Here is a 26230-nt window from a genome sequence, read left to right as displayed (position 1 = left end):
TAAAGAAGCCGCCACCCAGTGAAAAAATTTATAAATAGGAATTTGATAAAAGGTGTAATAAAAAAATCTGATGGGTGTTTTGAGATGAAACTTTATAGACACATTCTGGAGACACAAAAGACTTCTATTAAATCTGAAAAAGGGGCTAACCTAGGTGCCCTTTTATATACATTTACTCATCTAGCAAACACAAGTATCGAAGGCAACATACACACAAGGATAAAAGAACCACTTCAAATCATCAGAGAGTTTGAATATATGGTATAAATACTATGACAAGTCTAAGTTAATAATTTATTTTATTTATTTATTTATTTATATTTAAATGTCATCAAGGTTTTCCCCAATTGACCTTACAAATTGATCAAATTTCTCCAATTGACGATATGACAAAATCACACACAACTCCTGAAAGACTTGGCACAAACTCAAATGTCTTAAGTCATGGAATTTTTGTCTGTAGCTGAACAAAACGCATGCATCAGATTTGATCATCACCTTTGGCAAAAATTTTGGGGCATTTTGTTTGTTTTTTAATTTGAAAAACCTTCTATTGCAAGCTAGTCTTAGGTTTTCTGTCCGTTCAGAACCAAAACAGTCCAGACTAGGCAAAAATTTCCCCTTTGAACACAATATTTTCACTATATATTTTATATTGAGTAACATTTAAAATATGTTGGAGCAGTAAACAAGTCAGGCTAAAAAATTCAAATGAATTATTGACTTCTGCTGTCTTCATTAGTTTCAAAACACAGATTTCTGTACAATTTAAAACTGCATCTTTGGATATCTTTTCTGCTGGACGTACTGTTGTCCTAAAAAAACTAAAAAGAAACGTTAAAAAAAATCTTACATATACCATAGAAACAGTATAGCAGAAAATTTGAGCAGTTTTAAATCCTTGACTTTTCCAAATCACGGTATGCCTTGAAAACAGTTACCGTACCATGTCTAGTCCAGGCTCTTTCGGTAGTCTGTTTATACAAAGTTACTGAAAAAAATGTAGAAATTCTTTTAGGTCTGTACTGTATTCATTTTCTGCTTGCACCAATGCAAATCCTCTTTCTATGTATAAAAGAAAATACTGTCAAGTTTTACTAAAGATTTAATATTAATATTATGGTTCTTCTGAGTGTGCCAGTTTAGGTTCAGTTCGAAACTGAATGTGGTGAATGTTAATCATGTGTTGAAACCAATGAGCCCTACATCTAAAAATAGAGCAAGGGTGTTTCTTTGGTGACATCGCTTTGACATTGGAACATGCTAAAAATGGCGGACGTGAAACAACAAACTAAGAATGTGGTAATGCGCGCCTCCTTCGTCAAGTTGCAGTCAATCTCAAAATCGCTTAATGTTGTTAAATTGATTAAAAAAAAAGGACTGGGTGTGTTTATATCACCCCAATATGACGGTCTATACCTGCACATATGTCTGTCCGAACTGCTTTAAAAGTAGATTTTTCAGTTGAGTCGGCCATTGGGCAGTTTGTTTGGTATATTCCACACAGTTGGCTTTCATTTATGCTATTTATTAGATGTCAGCTTGGTGTATTTAAGACTACAAATAGATTTTTGTCGCTCACTTTATTGCATATGCATTTGTAGCAGTTTCCCTTTTAGATGTAAAATATATGGTAGGAGATTAATTAAATGCTTGTGGTAATCAGTTTACTTAGGCCAATACTTGTATTTACCTCTCAAACAAAAGCATGTTCTTCCACCTTTTGCTTCTGTGTTTATGGTATATTAGAAGAACCTTATTGCCACTGGCTTTGCTTGTTTGTGACCAAATTTGTGCTGGGTTCTACGCTGCATTATGACATGCTTTTGTGTTTGTGTTCTTTATTTGACACAATAGCCACTTTCACACAGTGATACTGGTAAATATCTGGAAAATTTCCAGAAGTAATTTACCAGTAAATTCATGTGCTATTCACACGGGCAAGGACATTCCAGAATTTTTCCCACATCCATTCTAAAATACTGGTAAATTCTGAAATCATTAATCAAAAATGAGCTTTTAATTTTCTTGTATTAAATATGAAGGGGGTTCATCTTTTTCTTGATGGTTTCAATTTTACTTAAAACTTTAGCATTCATGCAGCTGCTTTTGTCCCAGAGATGGACCAAATAGCTAGAAAAAAATCAGCTAACATTACCACACGTAGGCAGAAACATTTAAACTCCAGCCATTCATTTAAATATTGCACTCCCAATGAAATGGAAGGGTTATAATCTAATCAATACGTATTTAACATTATTAAAAGTACATCGGCCGATTGACTGATGTTGTTGGAGCCACAGTTCTGACTTTCATTTTCAGACCATTTGCTATTTATTTTATTTTCAAGATCAGAGGTGAACCATTTGCTGTTGCTTTCAGTAGTATGGCAATAAATGTCACGTATAATGGTATTCAAACTCACATTGGTAGCGTTTAACACTGAATAAAACACATAATCTCTAACTGAGGTGATAATTGTCATAGTAGTTTATGCTGTTGTGTATTGCTTGAAACTAGAAATTTTGCATGTCGCTGTCGCAGATGGTTAGCATAAAACATTTTTTAACATGAAAAAGATACTATCTAGATACTACTAGACACAATATTCAACCTCTTCAAAATCTGAATGGTTGAATATTCCATCTAATGATTAAAATATGGAGAGGATAATGTTAAATTAAAACTACAAATGGACAAATACCTGCAATATTGTGAAAATGGATTGTGCTTAACCCTTTACATTTTGTAAACTTATCTTTATATGAATTTGTTCATGTGACTTGTAAGGACATAATGTGACCAGTGAACAGTTCCTTTAAGTTCCAATGATAATGTATTTTTTTATAATGTATAATAATGTCTTTTCTTCTACATAATTCCTTAAAAAAAGACAACTAAAAAGATAGCACACAGTGTAAAGTGTTTAAAGTAGACAATGATTATCTTGGCTGTGTTTTAATTTATCTATTTATATATTACAGACACTGATAATAGTTTGTATAAATTTAAAGCAAAGAAAACTTACTGGGATGTCAGACATTTTTGTGCCCTTGAGGAGAAACGTCTGTGAAGTCGATTCACTAAATGAAGTGTCATCCACTGGTAAATCAACTACTGGTGAACACTGTTTTTGAAGAGACCACAAAGATATTCGATTAACATGACCATTTTAGCTTGTATTCAGATAATATGATGACAGAATCAAATGTATGACCTGTTTTGCTTCCTCAAGGTTTTCAGTGTCCACACGATGCATGTTTTTACTACCAAAAAATGTGAAAGTTTGTGTTAGATCAGTTGAGAACATCAGATATTTACCATGTGAGCCAATAAACATGCGATCACCTGATCATGACGACCACAGTCAGCGAGATTAATCCAATAGAAACCCCTACTGCAGATGCCAGAGCGATCACTTTCAGTCGGCCTGCACGTAGAAATCAAACAGGGACATGCAGTTAGATACACATCAGTCATCTCAAAACTACATATAAATCCACAACTTTTTAAATGACTATATGTAATACAATTTTGGTTTATCCACCATATCACTCATAATGGGTTCTGTTTCATTTGATTATGTAGATTGTTATCATGATTCATCCACAAGACATCCACTAAAATGACATTCAGTGTATACAATATAGTCAGGCATGTTTACAACAAGAATAATTTCATAACATTTTAAAAGATATAAGGATCACAGTGGTGCTCTGAAATATATTGTCATTTTATTTTCTATTAGTATTATTTATTTATAACATTTTTTAAAATCATGCTAAAAATTATATTTATTTTGCCTTAATGGCATTTGTTTCTTTTTTTAAAACAGTTCAGAGCAAAACAAACAAAGAAAAAAACGTTTTCAAAGTGTCAAAGGTCACTGAATACAATCTAATTTACATTCGTATTTGTGGTTGATAAAATGGTGCTATATAACATTTTGTTAAGGGTTAAGTATCATAGATCAATAGGCTCCAGATTTTTCCCATTTCCTCTCAACCATTTACCCCAGTATGCAGGAATTTTATAGGCTTGTTGTTTCAAGGAAAGTGCCAGTACTTCCATATCATACACCTCTTTTACAAGATCATGCCATTCACCTACAGATGGAAGATCTTCCTTGAGCCGTTTTCTTGCAATGACCTTTTTGCTAGTTGTTAGTAGTGTATTAAGAAGATATGCATAACTTTGGGTATTTTTGAAGAGTAAATTCCCAGGTACATAGTTTTAAAATTACATTCCAGATTCAATCCCATTATTGCATTTATCTCTTTATTCAAATCTTGCCAATAGGTGTGTATAATATTACAGTTCCAAAATATGTGGAAATAATCAGCCAATACATTTACACATTTTCTCCAGCATTCACCAATTTTATGTCTAGTTTGAAAATATTTTATTTTAGGTGTCATAAAGAACAAGATTACATTTTTCCCTTTATAAATCAGAATTAATTGTGATCATCTGTGTTTCCCAAATAGTTAACCTTTTATTGTCATTTTAAATGTTTGTTTTCTACTATCCTTCAAAACAATAGGTTTTCAGCAAGAAGGTTTTAGTCATTTAAGATAATCTTTAACATTAGAATTATTTTAAATGGTACATTAATAATGCTAATCCATCTTTTATTTTGTATTAAATAATTGTTTAGGTCCAAATCACACATTATTCTCATTTGGTGCTTAAAGGTGCCATATAGTGCATTGATTTAGTAAGTTAAATTGTTCTCTGATATCTACATTGTAGGTAGATGGCTTAGGTATGTTCAAAAAATCTCCAAAAACTCTCATTTATTACTCATTGAAATACCCCTAGAATCAGAAGGTCCATAATTGACCATATTTGGATCGTGTTGTGAATATTACTGAGCTCCGCTCTAACAAGCTACGTTTCCATCCATCTAAAATGGTGGATGGAAATGCCAAGATGCGCATCAATTTTGAAAATGGGCAGAAATAACATATGCGCATAATTGAGTAGGATAAACTTTTTATTCAATAAGAAAAGATGCGCATAAACTATGATGGAAATGCTTTTATCGAACAAATTCCAGTATGTGCATTAAAAAAGTTATGTGATTTTGTTATGAGAGATCATGTGATGGTACAAAAATGTGTGTGAATGGACAAACCAGTCCGCTGAGCACATTGTAAAACATCTGAAATGTTGTATTGGTCATTCTTAAATGTTGTAACCATTTTAGTATCAGTGTTATCATATTATTAATTACCTCCATAATTAAAAACATCTGTGCTCTGGGTCTGACGCCTTTAAATGCCACCACAAGTTCATTGCATGTCGGCGTTATCTTCTGAGATGCAAGTCATTTATATAATAAAGACAAAATACAGGTAGCTTTTCCTACCGCAGTAAATTCCGTTTTTACTTTTGATATTTGCCGTTCATCAGGAAGTGACTATTTTGTTCTCTTTGACTACTTGGATGGAAACGCTGCTTTATTCGCATGTCTTGTATGCGATATTCCAGTTTTGCGCAAAAATGTAATTCGCATCTTTGGATGGAAACATAGCTACAGACACACACACACACACACACACCATGATGTACGCTGAACATGGACAAATATAAAGCCATCAGAGTAATGTTAACCTATTTTGCTCACAAGATCTGTTGTGGAAAAAGGCTAAATTATAATTAAAAGCTTAAAAATAACTAATAGAGGTAAACTATCATTGTTTTCTCACTAGGAAACATTGTGGCTTATCAACCACAGCCTGAGGTGTGCATATTAATGATCTCAGAGTTACATATGATTCTGTATTCTTCTAATGTCGCGGGCGCTTGTCAGTTCTGGATAAATGACCTAAAGTACATGCAAATTATGAGGGGATGGCCCGTGAGGCGCGTAACAGTCTGCTTTGTGTTCTGATTGGCATTTTGTCCACTGGGGTTTATTTACATGAGAACGAAGAAACAATGGTGTCTGAGGCTCATGGTATAGCCATTTCTATATACTGATTTCTTATAATTCTACTATGCATATACTGTACCTAGATATACCCAGGTACCTTTAAGAAACATTTCTTTTTCAATAATAAAAACAGTTGAGCAGTTTATTTCTACATTTATTTCAAACACAAATCCACATCATAACATTATGAATAAGCAAAAAAAAATCCTATCCTATTTAAAATATAATAATAATAATTTAAACTAGGATGACGGTTTTATTTGATATTTTAGAAACAAACAAACACATTGTCGATATGATTGTGCAACTAACCTCGAACCTTGACGGTGAGTATGGGGGAGCTGTGTGCACCGATGCGGTTGCGGGCCTCGCAGTAGTACTGTCCGCTGGCTCCAGAACTGACCTCAGCAATGGTGTAGCTGGGGCCCGATCGAGTTTCCCAGGCGTCAGCCGTATTGATCCGGTGCCAGGTGTAGTTCTCCACCGCTGGATTGGCCTGACTGATGCAGGTCAGCGTCAGCGAGCTGCCCGCTTCGATCACAGTGGAGGGCTGAGCCAGAACAGAGGTGTTTTTAGGGGCGTCTAAAAGAGAGAAAGACAAAAAAAAATAAGAGATTCATTAAGGGACGGCAAAATTCACAAGACATGATTTGTGATTTGCATATAGGCATTATAGGCAACAAATTTAATAACACTAATCAATATATTTCACTAAAATCCAACAATATTAGCACTTGCAAATATTTAGGCAGTATAAACTTTTTAATATTATTTGTAATAAAAAGTCATACATGTCAAATCACACTAATTTCAGAAACTTCTATGACTCAAAGTTCAAATTTTTTACTGAACAAAAATATGGAGAAAATAAGTATTGAATACGTCATGTTTTTTTCCTGGAAATAATATTTCTAAAGGAGCATGTTGACATTGAATTGAACCAGATTTTGGTAAAAACCCAAACAAAACCAACATAAAAATAAAACAAAAAAAAAATCAGAAAAATTGAATGACGCAAGTAAAAAGTACTGAACTACTGAAACGCATTTAATACTTAATATAAAGGCTTTTTGGTAGCTTAAAGATGCATCTCATATAGAGAATGAAGTCACGTGCATTGCTCAGGTGAGAGTTTTTCACAGACTTCAACAGAGTGTAAAAATCCTGATGGTTCTGTTGGTCTCGTCTATCAAATCTGATCTTTATTTTGCATTTTATATTGGATTCAAGTCAGGTGATTGGCTGGGCCATTCTTCAGCTTGATTTTGTTTTTCTGAAAGCATTTGAGAGTTTCTTTGGCTTTGTTTTGGATCATTGTTTTGCTAAAATGTCCACCCTGGTTTCATCTTCATCCTGATGATGTAGATGTTGGACTGAAGCAGCTAATATTCATTTACACTGATGAAGGGCAGAGGGTTGCTGAAGAACTACTGAGAGATTTCAGCAGCTGTCTAGGCTTTCACTGCCTTTCTACGCCTCCCCTTCTTCATGTGTTCAATGCTTTTTCCCTGCGTCATTTCATTTTATTACACAAAATTTAGTTTGTAAACTAATTAGATTTGTTTTCTTTTCATATATAGATTTCTTTGGTTGTTACCAACATCCGGGGAACATTTTAAGTCAACGGTAACTTTAGAAATATGTTTTCTGAGAAAAATGGTGTTCAATAATTACTTTCCCAGCTGTAAATAGCTATAAAGCCAAAATATTAAATGCCATCAATGTATATATTTACTAATTCATCCACATTTTTTTTAAGCAGGGTCAAAATGATCATTTTTTAGACACATTAAATTAGAGGTTGGTAAAATGTCTTCAGAACAATGGCGGTATCAATATTTTGTTTTTATGCATAGACTGGTGATTTATTAGTCAAATATGTCAACTTAAGCAATTTTTGTTGCATTACATGCCAGTGGCATCAAAAAATCTTATGGAAAAAATATATTTTTCCATAAACATAATATTTAATAATACTCTTTTAGATATTTTTTAGCAAAGCTTTCTTTTGCAATTCTTATTTTTTAAAGGGATAGTTCACCTAAAAATAAAAATAAAGTTATCATTTACTTACCCTTCACTTGTCATCAAAAAGATATTTTAAAGAATGCTGGAAACCAATAACCATTGATTTCCATAGTATTTTTTAATATGGATGTCAATGGTAACATTTTTCCAACATTCTTCAAAGTATTTTCTTTTGTGTTCAAACTCATAAAGGTTTTGAATCACTTCTATAATAGTGAGTAAATGTTTATTTTTTGATGAACTATCCCTTTAAGGCCTTATTTGATTCATGTTCAGACACACTGTAAAAATGCAGGGTTCCACACAATTCATTCATGTTGTCCCAAAACAAATCGAATTAAGTTAACTTAACACTTTTAACAAATTTATGTGGATTGAACATAAAAAATTAAGTTGTCCCAATGAAATCTCAAGAATTGTGTTTTTTTTTTTTAAAAACAGGTTTTTTTTTTAAGTAGCTCCGAGGACAAATCACACATTGTTATGCACATTTTCAGGGGTCAAAAGCAAATTTCTGCCAGTTTACTAAGAGCCGATAATCAGAAACTATTTAGTCTTAGGCATATTGAGATCTCAATGTCAATGACTTCAAATTGTTGTTAAATATACGTCTCCAATCACTATTCATGATTGTCTCATAATAATAATGAAAATTAAACAACTCCAAAAACTGAGCTCAACACTCAAACTTTTGCTGCTTGATCATGAAAAAAAATATACAATTCTTAAGTATTTTGAGGGACAAATTAAATTTTTATTTTTAATTCACTTAAATTTGTAAAAACGATTGTTAACTTTAATAGATTTGTGTTGAGACAATATGAAAGAACCCAGCATTTTTTAGTTGAGTTCAATTGGGATCCCTGATAGGTGTAAACTTACAAAGCACTGGAAGAGAAATAGTAGGCGATGTGCCCATGCCGAATGTGTTCCACGCAGTGCAGTAGTACTGTCCGGCATGATGGGAACGCACGCCGAAGAAGGTGAGATTTTGCGCCGTGCCTTTAGTCCAGGGTTGACCACCGTTCACTTTATACCAGGCGTATTTCAGCACAGGAGGGTTAGCGTTGCTGCTGCAGGTCAGATTGACAGAAAATCCCTCCATGATATCTCCTTTAGGACTGATGAGGATCCTTGTGTTTTTTGGCGAGTCTGAAATCAAAGATGTATATATTTTACAATACCTGAAAAGATGTTTCAATGCTCACGAATACCACTTCAAAGTTTGGCATCGATAAGATTCAAGGCTGCATTTATTGACCAGAAATACCAATTGATGCCAATCATCGAAGACTTCAAGAACAACACACACTTAATACACAAATACACTTCATTAAACACGTACACATAGACATCACCTTATATACTATATAACTGCAGGTTAACTATGCTTATCTATAATAACTTTAACTGTTAAAAGCTATTAGTTACTAGTTAATTAGTTAAAGTTATTAGTAACTAATAAAGTTATGGTAACTAATAACCTTAACCTTTCTGAATATGATTGAAATGAATACTGTAATTTAAAATGAACTATTAAAATGTCATTTATTTGAATCATTTTAATGCGTCTTCGATTCACTAAAAACAATTAAAAAAAATTTACTGAGCCCCTTTATTGTACTATATCTGTTGATGAAATTATTATTTTTCTTTTATCTCAAAGCAGAACAATAATGATGATTGCTTTTGCAGTTGCTTTGTGATTGTTACTGTATGTTTGCTTGGGCTGTTGCCATTATGCTGGAAAATAGGTAGGGCATTGCCATTTGATTGCAAATACAGTAGGTTTTGTTTGGTTGGTTTTGTAAGGAAGTTGTGATTTGTTGCTATACATTTGCTAGATGTTTTGTATGTGTTACTATGTTGTTTGGTAGTTTGGAGTCAAAAAGAATCCACCCAAAACATGGTGTGGTATACCTTCTTTCAATTAATTTTTGGAGAGTGGTAGGTAGAAGTGTGCAATATTTACCATCTTACAATGATATACTATAGTTATTATTCTTTTAACAGTGTGAAAACATTAGAACCATACAACAATTATTGGCTTTTTAGCCAATTAAAAAACATTTGTGCCTCTCAATGTAGCATTGCAGTGTTTCATTCCTAAAAAAAGACTTTCAGGATGCACAGATATGGAATTTTTGATTTTTGCTAATAACCGATAACAGGACAAGAACTTACAACCTACTGTCAGTTTTAGTTAGAGATGCACTGATATGGAATTTTTGACCTTTACCGATAACAGGACAAGAACTTACAACCTACTGTCAGTTTTAGTTAGAGATGCACCGATATGGATTTTTTTTTACCTTTACCAATAACAAGACAAGAACTTACAACCTACTGTCAGTTTTAGTTAGAGATGCACCGATATGGAATTTTTTTTACCTTTACCAATAACAAGACAAGAACTTACAACCTACTGTCAGTTTTAGTTAGAGATGCACCGATATGGAATTTTTGACCTTTACCGATAACAGGACAAGAACTTACAACCTACTGTCAGTTTTAGTTAGAGATGCACCGATATGGATTTTTTTTTACCTTTACCAATAACAAGACAAGAACTTACAACCTACTGTCAGTTTTAGTTAGAGATGCACCGATATGGATTTTTTTTTACCTTTACCAATAACAAGACAAGAACTTACAACCTACTGTCAGTTTTAGTTAGAGATGCACCGATATGGAATTTTTGACCTTTACCGATAACAGGACAAGAACTTACAACCTACTGTCAGTTTTAGTTAGAGATGCACCGATATGGATTTTTTTTACCTTTACCAATAACAAGACAAGAACTTACAGTACAACCTACTGTCAGTTTTAGTTAGAGATGCACCGATATGGAATTTTTGACCTTTACCGATAACAGGGCAAGAACTTACAACCTACTGTCAGTTTTAGTTAGAGATGCACCGATATGGATTTTTTTTTACCTTTACCAATAACAGGACAAGAACTTACAACCTACTGTCAGTTTTAGTTAGAGATGCACCGATATGGAATTTTTTTTACCTTTACCAATAACAAGACAAGAACTTACAACCTACTGTCAGTTTTAGTTAGAGATGCACCGATATGGAATTTTTGACCTTTACCGATAACAGGACAAGAACTTACAACCTACTGTCAGTTTTAGTTAGAGATGCACCGATATGGATTTTTTTTACCTTTACCAATAACAAGACAAGAACTTACAGTACAACCTACTGTCAGTTTTAGTTAGAGATGCACCGATATGGAATTTTTGACCTTTACCGATAACAGGGCAAGAACTTACAACCTACTGTCAGTTTTAGTTAGAGATGCACCGATATGGAATTTTTTACCTTTAACAATTTTAATTGTTTGTTTGGCAATAATTTTTTTGTTTGTTTATTTTTTAAAACAAAAGGCAAACACATACAGTGAACAACTGTTATTATTTTACCTTAACTTAATAAACTTTTAAGTTTATTAATCATCTATTCATTTCTATGGCTAACATTCTATTATAAAAATAGAAACACTGTAAATAAACCAAAATCAAAATATAAGTAAAATAATTGTAGCAAACAGGCGAAGGAATTCAAACATTGGAAATAAAACAGAATATATTTATTTAAAAAAACAATAACCTAATTTTGTTATCTGATTGATATGATAATATTAAAAACAGCATTTATATTCCATTACCAATATGGTCACCGATATATTGTGCATCCCTAGTTTTAGTTTCATATTTATTTATCTTATTATGACCCTAAACCAGCACAAAGACACATCCAGCAAAATATTATTTAATTACAGGTATTTAAAGTTTTCAAAAGCTATCAATCATAAACAAAGTAGCACACACCACTTACCAAAGTTTGGTACTGATGGATTTTTAACAAACGCTAGCCTTAAGTATGACCAATAATAGTGAAAACAGAAAGTAAATATTCCTTTAACAGCTGAGCATCATGTGGTTTCCCGACTTGCTCTAAATTTGTTCACTTGATCTGAACTTTGATCTATTAGAGATTGGCAGACAATGTGACATAATGTCCTGCCAAAATTAAAGTTGTTACACAAGAACCAGTGACTGAGAAAGAGGCTCCCGCTCACTAAGACATCAGCTCAGTAACACTAGAAAAAATAAATCTAATTAGGGAAAGTTCCTAAAAAAAGGGAAAGGGAAAGTTCCTGAAAAAGTTCAAATGTCTGGTGACCTTCTCAGAAATAGTCTCATTTTGACCTGTTCCCTGAAAATTTGCTGTTAGTTTTTTTTCCTACCCTCAGGTCACCTAAGATGTAAGTAACTTTTTCCTTCAGTGTAAAATTAAAGAGTTTTTAACTAAAACTGTGGTCTTTGGTCATTCATATAATGCAAGGACATGGCTACCAAAAAAAAAAAAAAAAATACACACATGCAAAACAAAAGTAATACGAGTTCAGCTTATTTTAGTTTTGCCAGTTTTTTTGTGTAAAAAATAAAACATTAATAAATGTAGTTTTCGTATTTTGTTATTATTAAATATTAATCTATCAAATGTATTTTAAAGACCATGTATATGCAATTTTTATATATTTTTAAAACGTTTTACTAAATTATATGTTTCAGTTCTCCCTTATAACTATGGGCATTACTACAGCAGTACATATAATACAGAGGTTTTGGAAAGATATTCAATGCCCTACACTTAAGTTATGGATGGAATCCATGATTGAGAATGTATCATAGGAGAAAATGTTGGCCAAAATGAATGGCGATTACAAGGAAATGGGTTATGGGAGATTTTCATTTCCTCACTTGAAATATGACTGTATCTATCCTGTTATGCTCTGTAGTATTATTTTTAATATGTTTATACTTTTGTTACTGGTTGTAAAATTATAATAATATTTATTTTCTAAATTGATAAACAAATGTATAAATTGTGAAGAACTTGTATACATTTTATATATTTGTATGGTATTGTATAATATATCAAGAAAAAACTAATAAAAATTTCATTAAAAATAAATAAAATGTGTGTGTGTATATATATATATATATATATATATATATATATATATATATATATATATATATATATATATATATATATATATATATATACTAGAGTATATACTATATACTAGAGTATGCTTTAGTCAGTCTGAGATCCTCCACGACCGAGAGCAGGACAGTCTCAGTTGAGTGGCCTTTCTTAAAGCCAGATTGCTTGTTGTCCATGAGGTTGTTTTGAGTAAGAAAGTCCAGGACTTGATTGAACACTACTTTCTCCAGAATGTTGGCCATGAATGGAAGCAGGGATACCGGTCGGTAGTTTTCAAGTAGCGTTTGATCCAGGTTGGGCTTCTTTAGCAGTGGGGTTACCCTAGCCTGCTTAAATGAAGTGGGGAATAAACCAGAGTCAAAAGATGTGTTAATTATGTGAGTCAGTGTTGGTATGACTGCAGGAGAAATGGCTTGCAAGAGATGAGAGGGAATGGGATCAAGCGGACAGGTGGTTGCATGGCTAGATAGCACGAGTTTGGACACCTCAGACTCAGAGACCTGAGAGCTGTGAGTGTGTGTGTGCTGTTGGTGGTGTATCTTGCGTGTTTGTTGTAGGGGCAGCAAATTGAGCACTGATTTTTGCAATTTTGGTGCAAAAGAATGTAGCAAAGTCATCAGTAGTGAGTGTGGAGGATGCGGGTGGAGGAGGAGGATAGAGGAGGGAGGAAAATGTTTTAAAAAGTAAGCGAGGATTGGTGGCATTGTTGATTTTCTGACGGAAGTATGTCTGCTTTGCAGAAGTAACCTCAGCCGAGAAAGTGGACAGAAGAGTTTGGTAAGTTATGAGTTGTTCAGGATTTTTAGATTTTCGCCAAATTCTCTCTGCAGCCTGACGTTTTGAGCGATGCTTACGGAGAACATCAGAGAGCCAGGGTGCAGGAGGACTGGCACGGGCTGGCCTGGATGTAAGAGGACATAAAAAAAAGAAAAACAGCCTATTTTCTAACTACAGTTAATCAAATCATTATAAAACTGGTAACTGACATTCTAAGTGGATCTCTCTCTTTTGTATGTTGTAGTGTTGTATTTATACCATAGTAATTGTAGTGTATTGAGTGTGGGATGGGACTCTGAGTTACTTTTACTGGGAACCCTGAGTTACTTTTTGATTGGCCATCTGTTTGTTACTAATGCATCTCCTGTTTTTGTTACTGCAGACTAGTTCAGCAAAAGAAAGACAGAAGAAATGCCTGCATGTGTTTAGCGTTTTTCTTTATCACATGCACAACAGTAATCTGGTAGTGTTTGCTTTTGCTGGGTTAATTATTGTGGTCTCCTGATTGCAACAGAGAAATACTGGGAAATCTCTGTAGATTGATGGCATTTCATGCCGTTCAGCCTTATAATCTTATAATGTGAGTAAAATCACCTGTTTTGTCATCACTTTAGGCATTACGCTAGAGAATCATTCAAATGCTAGCTCTACAGTGACGTTGGTGAAGTAGCAATGGTTTCTGCTGTTCTGACGTAAGCTGCAGATGTATATGAACGGCGGAAGAAAGTAGTTCCTCATACAAAAGTGTTTTTAGACTCTCCGTGTTTGATTTTCTTTTTTATATACACGATTATGCTGTTGAACATTTGTATAAACACATTATCACACTTGTAACAGTGTGATATGGCTGTATATTGTCACTGACAGTAACGTATAACGTACGCCTCCCACCAGTGCCGATATACAGCCACATTGAACTGCTATGAGTGTGATATTGCTCATGTATATGTATATTCTATTTACAGTGTTATTTTCTGTCTGACCTAAGATGAACCTACTAAAGCAAAAAATAAATATTTTTATATATATATATATATATATATATATATATATATATATATATATATATATATATATATATATATATATATATATATATATATATATATATATATATATACAGTACAGAACAGTAAAAATACAGTAAATTAACCTTAAAATACCCCAAATCAGCAAGATTTTAATAAATGTTTTATTGGCCTATTAGATTTTTTCCCCCAAAAGCCATTGTATGTTATGAATCACTAAGGACCACAGTCTTCCCATCTTATTTAATGTTCTACAGAAGATAAAAATTGCTTAGGCTTTTTTAATGAACTACAAGTATAAAATCATATTTATGATTGGATGAATTGTCGCTTTATGATCAGTTATGACTACATTAAAAACAAACAAAGCTAACTTACAGGTAAGGTTCAGCAGAAGAGGTCTGGACCGGTCGGTGCCGAGCGGGTTTCGAGCCACACAGAAATACTCCCCATAGTCCCTGTAGTCCAAACTCCACAGCCTCAGCTCAGGTTTAAAGCTGTCTGGCAGGCTGCCGCTCTCTCCTTCTTTAAACCAGGCAAAGCTTTCTGCTGGCGGGGCTCCATCACTGCTGCAAGTGAGAGTCACTGAATCGCCCTCTCGGACGGCCTCTCGAGGGCTGATCTGAACCGCGGTGTAGCGAGGAGCATCTGAAACACAGAAAAAGAGGGGAGGCCATTTGACAGAAGAGTTCAATTGCACAAACTTTGAAATCTGCTTTAATTACTGTATTAGTTGGTTTTATGTACAGTTGAAGTCAGAATTATTAGCCATCCAGAATTATTAGGCCCACTATATTTTTTCCCCCAATTTCACTTTAAAGGAAAGAAGATTTTGTTCAACACATTTCTAAACATAATAGTTTTAATATCTCATTTCTATTAACCAATTTCTTTGCAATGATGACAGTACATAATATTTTACTAGACATTTTGTTTTAAGATACTAGTATTCAGCTAAAAGTGGAATTTGAAGGCTTAACTAGGTTGATTAGGTTAACTAGGGAAGTCAGGGTAATTTAATGCAAGTCATTGTATAACGATGGTTTGTTCTGTAGACAATTGAAAAAACAATATTGCTTAAAGGGGCTAATAATATTGACCTTAAAATTGTTTTTAAAGAATTAAAAACTGCTTTTATTCTAGCTGAAATGAAATAAGACTTTCTCTAGAAGAAAAAATATGATATGAAATACTGTGAAAAATTCCTTGCCCCTAAACATCATTTGAGAAATATTTGAAAAAGAAAAAAAAAATCACAAAATTCATTTTGACTTCAACTGTATATTAATCATAAGAATAGTTTTGAGGACCTGAAATTAAATGATGCATGCATAAAATAAGTTAATTTAGATACTTTTTTCAACATTTTACTGTATATCAAGTAATGGTAACATTGCGGACTGTGATTTCAATTTAATCTAAATGTTTTCTGTCTGAATGTATTTTAAAATTTCCTGTTATTCAAAACTGAATTTTCTGTAAGATTATTATAATGTCACATGATCTTTTTGAAATTATTCTAGTATGATGGTTTGAGAAACATATCTTAAGAAACATTTCCTATTATTATCAGTGTTAAAAACAGCTGTGCTGCTTTTATATTTTTGCGGAAACTAAGATAATTTGTTTTAGGATTCTAAAAAAGAATGTTAAAACAAAATGTATTTATCTAAAATATATTTTTGTAACTTTATAAATGTTCGTACTGTCCCTTTTGATCGATTTATGTGTGGAAATAAATAAATAGATAATTAAATAAATTAAAACCGCTATTATTATTATTATTATTATTATTATTATTATTATTATTAATAATAATACACTGTAAAAATATGACAAAATGTCACCACAACAAGCTTTTGTGTTAAAAAAGCTTTTATGTTACTTCAAATTATTTTAAGTTCAAATAATTTTAAGTTATAGTAAGTTTAACTTAATATCTTTAGCCAGTTTGACTTATGACTAAGGGTGTACTCACACTAGGCTATCTAAACTGTGCCTGAGCACGTTTGACCCCCATTTCTCGGTTCGTTGGTCAAGTGTGAGTGCTCAGTTAGCTGGTCCTGGCCTGGTCTGCCAGAGTACGGTTTGGTTGGCGCGCTACACTTGTAGTGTGAGTTCAAATCGTGCCTGAGCATGAAACTGAAGATGCGATATTACTTTTAAGGAACTGTTTCATATGGATTTATCAATCATTCGTACATTTCAATGAACGTGAACTCATTCATCTTTTTCTTTTCGGCTTAGTCCCTTTATTAATCTGGGATCGCCACAGCGGAAAAAAACGCCAACTTATCCAGCATATGTTTTACGCAGCGGATGCCCTTCCAGCTACAACCCGACACTGGGGCAATGAACGTGAACTGTCATAGTTTATTAAAGATGCAAACCCCTCACGGCACGTCAGCTGCCACGTGCAGAAAACATCCTAATACGTCCAGCACGATGATCTGTTCAGCAAAAGATTTGACTGTGTCTCACTTCATCCCAAATGACTTAAAATAATACAAAACAAAATAACTAAAGAAATCTCCACTGTACTAAGCAAGAGCGCATTTCTTCCTAGCTGAGCAGTTCCATCATCGTTGATGTAAGCATGCTCGGGCTCAGAAGGTAAAAATGCTATGTGAGTGCAAGCCGAGGGGGAGAGAGGAGCAGGGACAATCGCTCCTGGGCATGGTTCAAGACAACCGCGCTTTGTGTGAGTACACAACGCAATCTCACAGCAATTCATAACTTTTTGATTTAGTCGCTAATTCGTATGAATTCGTACGATCTAATTTGTACAGTTTAGTATGATTTGCTCATCACCCAATGACGCTTGGGGTTTGGGGTGGGGTTAGGTGCCACGCCTCCTTTTTAAAATTGAACATTTTCGTACAACTGAACGAATTAGCCACTAAACTGACAAATTGTAAAATACTTAAGTTTCCTCGTGAGATCAGGCTGGAGTACACCATAAGTAGAGATTTTTACTTTAAGTAAAATCAACTAATCTTGTTAAAAGCAACAGGTTTACTCACTTATTTTAGGTTAAGTCAACAAATATTTTTTTACAATGTACTACTCTTCAAATTTGAGACATTTTCATTGGCAATTTATAAAACAAAGATATTATTGGAAGAATAAACAAAACTTACAAGATCTATACAATAAAATTAAATGCTAAAAATGAGGAAAAACAAAACAAAATGATTAAATTTAAACTAAAACAAACACAAGCAAGACTCGAAAGTAAAAACTAAATCAAGCTCGCACTGAAAACTACAATGGTTAGAGAACCATGTTCAGTAATTGTTCATAATCAGTAATTATTGTGAAAAGTGCTCAAAATAAATATTGTATACTCACATCCCAGAGCCAGAGTGAGCCCTGGGGACTGGATGTTTTGAATGGGTAAAGGACGGCAGGTGTAGGTTCCTACATGCTGACTGTTGAAGTTATAGATGGCTGATAGTTTGCTGGACTGACCCAAGTTTACTCCGTTTCGATAAAGGGCAAAACTCTTTCCAGGAGCAGCACAACCTCGCGCCACACAGCTCAGGAAAACCGTCTCACCGGCAGCAAACATGTTACCAATTCTGGGTGGATGTACGTTAACCTGAAGCTCTGGAATCAGAACAACAGACCAACAAAAATGTACAAACAAACAACAAATTTCTCCTCTGTAATAGAGCAACCCAGGCTCATTCTGAAAACGTACCCCTACATGTATATTAATTTCTGGAGAGCGCCAAACATATCCCAGGAGGTACGTTTTTGTTTTCGCGAGAGAAATTTGAGATCGGCCTCTGGTGGATTCGTGGAAACAAAAACTCCAAAAAAGTACCTCCTGGGAGTGCCATTTTCACCTGCTCCTCTTGCGTAAAAATCCACCAGAGGCGGCTGACTGACTGACTGATCGACTGACCCACCTACCTCCTTCCCTAAACCCAACCGACCGTGGTTTCAAAAGCAATCCAGAAAAAGAAAAGCCCTCGCAGCAGCCTGATTTTTACCATGTTTTTAGATTTTACCACATTCTCACCCTGTAATTTAGTTGCTTATTTTATTTTTTGCATTTTGTTTTAGTCTCACCTGCTTTCTGGAACTGCTTTTTGCAGGACTCGAACCCTGTCGTCGCGGTCAACTTTCACAAGTCCATAAATAAGGTAAGCAGTCAGCTGGTAAGCGCAAAAAGGAACGGCATCATACCGCTTCATAGCATTCGTTTTAAAAACAAAATGCAGCCATACGTACCTCTGACTACATAATTCGTGATCTCCAGAAATTTACATAGAGCTATGTTTTCAGAATGAGCCTATGTTGCAACCAGGTGTTGCTAGGTTGTTACAGGTTAACTCCACCCACTGACAGCCAGTGGTTGAATAAACAGGTGGTCCCACCCCAAAAATAATAATATTTAAGTTTTTAAAATATTGATATTAAGATGAATAAAGATTAAGAAAGAAGTCTTTTTTTTTCAAGCCCTATTATTTCCTCACTGTGAACATTTTACCATTTTATGGGAGAAATCTGTCAAAATACAGAAAATGTTTAAGTTGTTTAGGGTTTAATATTACTATGGCAAGTTATAATGTATATCTCAATGTAATAATTATGCTAGCGCTAATAATACACTATTACTGCTGATTTTAATAATAATTCACAATATTTTAACAATAATTCATTAAAAATCATTCACTAATGAATAAATATAAAATGAAATATTATATAAAAATATTTATGAACTTGCTTCACTGTTTCCCGAAAAGAAGTTGGTGGTCTAATGAATAAACAATATGCATTTTGAATATTAAGTATGCAAAATAAAATATAATGTAATTTATGACCCTAAAATATTTTAATGTAGATTTTACATTTTTTGTTCAGTTGTATACATTTTATGATTTTAGTTATTTTTGACATGTTTTTAATTTCATTTAAGATGACCACCAAAACAGTAAAAAAAAAAATAATAAATTACAATGCTAAAGATTTAATAAAAACACACAAAATAGACACAAACGCTATGGAAATGAATTTGGGGGAAAATTTATAGTTCCCCAACTTACACTAAGGGTGTAATAATTTGATAAAAATAGAGTAAACATTGTAAAATATTTTTACATTTAAAAACATTTAAATTTTCTGAATATTTTATACATCATTTAACACATATATGTGTGTATAAATGTGTTTGTGTAAGCTAAAATTTCTGCATAATTACTCCTGCCTTCAGTGTCACATGATCCTTCAGAAATCTGTCTAATATTTTATTATTATCACATCGAAAATATTTAAGAGCCTAATTCTTGTGCAATATTTGTGCAAATTACACTTCAGTCGTTTACAGTAGTGTATAAGTTATCACTATTTAAAAACAAATTCACTCTAATTAACCTTAAAAAGATACCTATTATGCAAAAATCACTTTTTTAAGGGGATTAAACACAGTTGTATGGCAACCACTTGTGACTATAGCCAGCCTCTAATGGTAAAAATTAATTAATTTAATGTATTTATAATCACACTTCATAAAAACAGTCTGCAGAAACACTTTGATTGACATGCTCCCTTTGTATATGTCTTGAGAGGGGAAAAAGCCCCGCCCATTAGTGATGACCTCTCCCTTATTAGCATAAACAGCCCTGAGTGAGAAGCAGCCATTTTTTTAAACACCCACTATGCTGACACATAGGCATTTTTAGCTCCGCCCTCTTTTCAAAAAAGAGTTAGGAGCACAATCTCTTTTGAATTTAAAGCGACAGTCACCAAAATACCACAATTTGGATCAAAGGGGGCATATTCAAAGAGTTATAGAACATTATTTGTTCAGTATTTTGATGATGAAACTTCACATTTACACTCTAGGGACATCAGAGACTTATTTTACACCTTGTAAAAAGAGGTATAATAACTATCCCTTAAGTTGTTCCCTCACCTGTGACAGACAGTGTGATAGCATCAGGAGACGTCCATCTTCCCTGCTGGTTGTCCGTTTCGAATCTGAAATGGTACATTCCCGCATCGCTCAGCTTCACATTGGTGATCTGCAGGCTGCATCTTTTGTAGCCTCCAATGTATTTGATCCTGTCCCGGTACGAAGGGCTCAACAGACTCCCGTCAGTGTGGAAAGCGATCTCCCGTCGACCATCAGCGGAGATGTGAAACCACATAACACGGTTGGAGCTGAAGGGCGACGGGTAATCATAGCGGCACGGCAGCGTTACTGTTGTCCCAGCCCAAACACATATGTCCGTCCTGGAGAAATACACCAGCCATTTACTGGCCCCGACTCCTGGAAATCAACAAAAGAGTAACATGAAGCCGATGGTGACCTTAAAGTACAAATGAAACAAATCAAAACTAAACTCACATTGCTAGTTTTGTGGTAAACAAACCATTGCATGCCAATAAGAAAAAAAAAACAATGTTTGCCCTTGTAATCTTTAATTGAAATCTGAAAATTCTTTCAGTGAAATTATCGGATTGTGTCTGTCTGAGTTATTGGGCGTGGCTAACATACTTAGCCACGCCCCTCTAGCTGTCAGTTTTGACAACATACCGAAATGGTGAGGAAGAGGAGGTTGTAATAACTCTCTCCAAATAAAATTTCCTGATCTTTTTGAATGAAAGTTCTACTTTACTGCATCCAATCAGCTCACAGTCAAAAAAACAAACAAAAAAAAACAAGCCATGCCCACTGTTTTCTCATTTAATATTGTGTTTCTCTAGGAACTGCGTCACAATACGATATAGTTTACACAATAGCTTCCGGTTGATGTGGACTTTAAGGTATGCCTTTACAAAAATAATGTTGTGTTAGAGCTACTGTCTATACAACACAAATTTACAACACAATAAACTGAGCGCTTTCTCTTGTACAGTATCAAAATTTACCATTGGATGCTGTATGTGACTTTTCAATGGCAACACATTTGAACAGAGTCAAATATGAAAGGATTATCAGAGTGGGGTCTGGATGCAGACCTGGTGCAGTGCTATCTGTGCTGCATCCAAAGCTTTTTAATGGGTTCACCTAACCCCCTCCCCTAACCCTACCCCTCACAGTGATGTCACTCGCTCCATTGAGTGTATTATGTCTAACTTTGCATCGCTGAGTGATGCAATCTCAGCTTGCATCATAAAGGCTGCATCCAGATACTATTGGATTTTTACAGTATTTTTTGTTTCTGTATCACAAGGTTTTAGGTAGATTTCTGTAGATTTTTGGTGTAATACTAACACATTACCACAAGGAAATTGCAGGAATGTTACCACATTTTCCTAAAACTAAATACTGTGTAGAAATGTGACCACAATACCAAACATTATGGAACAATATTAATGGAATATATGGCGACACAGTGGCTCAGTGGTTAGCACTGTTTATTCACAGCATAAAGGTAGCTGGTTCAAGCCCTGGCTCAGTCAGTTGGCATTTCTGTGTGAAGTTTGCATGTTCTCCCCGTGTTGGCGTGGGTTTCCTCCGGGTCCCCCACAGTCCAAAGACATGCGCTATAGGTGAATTGAATAAGCTAAATTGGCCGTAGTGTATGTGTGTGAATGCAAGGTGTGGGTATGGGTGTTTCCCGGTGTTGGGTTGCGATTGGAAGGGCATTCGCTGTGTAAAACATATGCTGGATAAGTTGACAGTTCATTCCACTGTCCAGCTAGCTCTCTGCAACTCTCACATGGTCGCCAACTGAAGCTAAGCAGGGCTGTGCCTGGTCAGTTCCTGGATGGAAGACCACATGGGAAAGCTAGGTTGCTGCTGAAGGTGGTGTTATTGCACTCAACCTGCAGTCTGTGTGGGTCCTAATGCCCCACTAGAGTGAAAGAGATTCTGTACTGCTCAGTGAGTGCCATCTTTTGGATGAGACGTTAAACCGAGGTCCTGACTCTCTGAGGTCATTAAAAATCCCAGGATGTCCTTCGAAAAAGAGTTTGGATGTGTTGACGTGGGTTTCCTCTGGGTGCTCCAGTGCTCAGTCCAAAGACATGCACTATAGGTGATTTGGATGAACTAAATTGGCCGTGTATGAATGTGTGAGTGAATGTGAGAATGTTTGGGTGTTTCCCAGTACTGGGTTGTGGCTAGAAGGGCATGCACTGTGTAAAACATATGATGGATAAGTTAGTGGTTCATTCCACTGTGGCGACCCCTGTTAAATAATGGACTAAACTGAAGGAAAATGAATGAATGACTTACAAAAATGTGAAAGTATTACTTTACCACAGATCACCACAAGAATATTACAGAAAAAATACATACTGTAAAACAAATCCTGTGGTAAACACTACATAAATGTAAAAAAAAAAGTTTACTTTTTTATTTTACCATAGATCACCACATGAATATTACAGAAATGTTACACACAATAAAACTAAGTATTGTGGTAAATACTACAGAATTGTGAAATTAATCCCCCAAGAATATTAGAGGAATGTTATAGTATAACAAAGTCCTGTGGTAAGTGTATAATTGTGAAAGCAATACCTACAACACCTCACCACAAGAATATAGCAGGAATAATGCATTCAATGCATTCAATACAGAAATGTAAAAGTACCACAAATAACTGCAAGAATATTACATGAATCTTATATAGAGTAACAAAATCCTGTGGTAAGTATTACACATTTTTTAAATTAATACCATGCATTACCACAAAAATATAGCAGGAATATTACATTCAATGCAACAACATCTTGTGGTAAAAACTACAGAAATGTAATAGTACCACAATTTACTGCAAGAATGTTACATGAATCTTATATAAATAACAACAAAATCCTGTGGTAAATATTACACATTTTTTAAAGTAATACCATGCATTACCACAAGAATATTGCAGGAATATTACATGAAGTATAGCAAAAGCCTGTGGTAATTACTAAAGAAATTAATAATTGCTGTAAATAAAACAAATTAAGTAATAGCTGTACCATACACAAGAATATTTAAGTACTATAAGTTCTTGTGTTAAAAAACGTACTACACTATTAACACACAACATTTTATGTTGCACTGTATTTTTGATGTTTTATCATATGACAGGACATTTTCGTAAGGGTGCGCTGTTGACGCCAGGGATTAAAAAACACTGATCAATACAATATAAATAACCTGTGCACCAAGGGCACTCAGGTAACAAGACTCTGCAGTGAGCAATCACAAGCGTTCATGTGTATAAAAAACACCTATTCAAAATTACCTGACAGAAGAAGTGCAGAATAAATGAAGGTCAGAACTATGCGTACCAACATCTCAGCCCTGTGTGGGAAAGCAGGAACAAACTGTAAGTAACTTTAAGAAGAAACACAAAATGCGTGATTATAGTTGTAAGTCTACCTGATTTTGATGTTTTTCAGCAAACTCTCCCAGCCGTCTGGGGACTCATGGATGTGCACATTTGTTGAAGAGGGATCTGAATGGCAGCTGGAGAAAGCAGAAGTTGAAGGGTGGTGATGATAGTCTGTCCATCCTCCTGTCTCTCCTTCTGTCTCTCTGAACTCGCTCTGTGTCTCTGCATGGTGAAACTCTACTCCACCTTCAGCAAGGTGTGTGGGGCAAAAACCACAAGTTGCTGACATGCACATCTCTCACCAAAAACATGTTTAGGTGATCTGAGGCAGCAGGGAACAGTTTTATTTTCAGGATTCTGTGTACAGATAGAGTTGAAACTATTAGCACTCCTGTAAAACTTATATTGTATTTCATATATTTCGCAATTGAAGTTTAACACATTTTTAAACATAATTGTTTTAAAAATTAATTTCTAATAAGTCTTTTTTTTGTTGTTGTCTTTGCCTTGATGACAATACATAATATTTTACTATTTTTTTGTAAGTTACTGGCCTTCAGATTAAAGTACAATTTAAAGGCTTAACTAATTAGGTTAATTAGACACGTCATTAGACTGCAGTGGTTTGTTATGTAACCAACTGAAAATAAAATCTTAAGAGGGTTAATAACATTGATTTTTAAAGTTATTTTTTATTTATTTATTTAGTTAGTTAGTTTTTAAATTATATGCACTTAAAATAAAAAAATAATTAATTCTAGCCAAACTAAAAAAAAAAAAACTTTATCTGGAGGAAAATATATATTACTGTAAATACTGTGGAAATTTCCTTGCTCTGTTAGTAACTTTTTAAAAAGAATTAAAGTATCGCAGGAGAGCTAATAATTTTGACTTCAACTGTAAAAGAACCAATGCAACAGAATGAGAATCTAATTGATGCACGTTGTATTGTATTCTTGTTTAAATAGCCATTCAGTGTTATTGTTGCTGTTACAGAAATGCAGGGGAGAGTCTTTAAAACACCTTGTTAAAGATTACAGAATTGGTTTACTCTATATACAGTTAAAGTCAGAATTATTAGCCCCCCTGTTTATTTTTTCCCCAATTTCTGCTTAAGCGAGAGAAGATTTTTTTCAACACATTTCTAAACATATTAGTTTTAATAACTCATTTCTAATAACTGATTTATTTTATCTTTGTCATGATGACAGTAAATAATATTTGACTAGATATTTTTCAAGACACTTCTATAGAGCTTAAAGTGACATTTAAAGGCTTAAATAGGTTAATTAGGTTAACTAGGCAGGTTAGGGTAATGAGGCAAGTTATTGTATAATGATGGTTTGTTCTGTAGACTTTCGAAAAAATATATAGCTTAAAGGGGCTAATAATTTTGACCTTAAAATGTGTTTAAAAAAAATAATAACTGCTTTTATTCTAGCAGAAATAAAACGAATAAGACTTTCTCCAGAAGAAAAAATATTATCAGACATACTGTGAAAATTTCCTTGCTCTGTTAAACATAATTTGGGAAATATTTAAAAAAGAAGAAAAATTCAAAGGGGGGCTAATAATTCTGACTTCAACTGTAAGTGAAAACATTTGCAGTTATCCCAGTTTTACATCAAACAAATATAATATATCTACCGTATTCATTATTTCATTTCTGTTTTGTCTTTATACCATTTCTAGTGAACAGTTAAGAAAGTTCAAATTAATCTTCTTTGCCATTGGTCAGTTTTTTTTGTTGAGGCAAATTCACAGGAATTACAGTAGCAACAGTATTTTCCCCATAATTATTTAAATTATACAATATTTATTCATTCATTTTTCTTAGGCTTAGTCCCTTTATTCATTTAATCCACAGTGGAATGAACCACCAACTTATCCAATATATGTTTTACACAGCAGGTGCCCTTCCAGTTGCAACCCAGTATCCACACTCATTCACTACGGCCAATTTAATTTATTCAGTTCATCTATAGAATGTCTTTGGACTGTGGGGGAAATAAAATAAAATAAAATAATTAATATAAGTAATTATATATTAAACGATTTAAAAATCTACTTGTTATAAGGGTAGTGGCAAAGCATAAAGATTTAAATAAATAAATGTTATGGGGATTTACTGTGATCCTT

The 26230-nt window shown here is 34.0% G+C and overlaps 1 protein-coding gene across 1 annotated transcript in view; it reads right to left on the bottom strand.

Annotated features, from left to right (window-relative positions):
* Nucleotides 1-24386, bottom strand: part of si:dkey-33i11.1 (B-cell receptor CD22) — a 26529-nt gene extending 2143 nt beyond the window's left edge. Inside the window, exons 1-10 of the mRNA XM_056475084.1 lie at nucleotides 24139-24386; nucleotides 24002-24060; nucleotides 20725-21081; nucleotides 18153-18410; nucleotides 15180-15449; nucleotides 8849-9118; nucleotides 6251-6520; nucleotides 3349-3430; nucleotides 3218-3266; nucleotides 3029-3127 (exon numbers count right to left, since the gene is read on the bottom strand). Of these exons, the coding sequence (XP_056331059.1) occupies nucleotides 3029-3127; nucleotides 3218-3266; nucleotides 3349-3430; nucleotides 6251-6520; nucleotides 8849-9118; nucleotides 15180-15449; nucleotides 18153-18410; nucleotides 20725-21081; nucleotides 24002-24060; nucleotides 24139-24386 (1962 nt within the window). The remainder of the gene's footprint in view (nucleotides 1-3028; nucleotides 3128-3217; nucleotides 3267-3348; nucleotides 3431-6250; nucleotides 6521-8848; nucleotides 9119-15179; nucleotides 15450-18152; nucleotides 18411-20724; nucleotides 21082-24001; nucleotides 24061-24138) is intronic.
* Between the last annotated feature and the right edge of the window lie 1844 nt (nucleotides 24387-26230).

This window comes from Danio aesculapii, chromosome 16 (genome assembly GCF_903798145.1).
Source record: "Danio aesculapii chromosome 16, fDanAes4.1, whole genome shotgun sequence".
NCBI lineage: Eukaryota > Metazoa > Chordata > Actinopteri > Cypriniformes > Danionidae > Danio > Danio aesculapii.
This window is presented reverse-complemented; position numbering and strand designations above follow the sequence as displayed.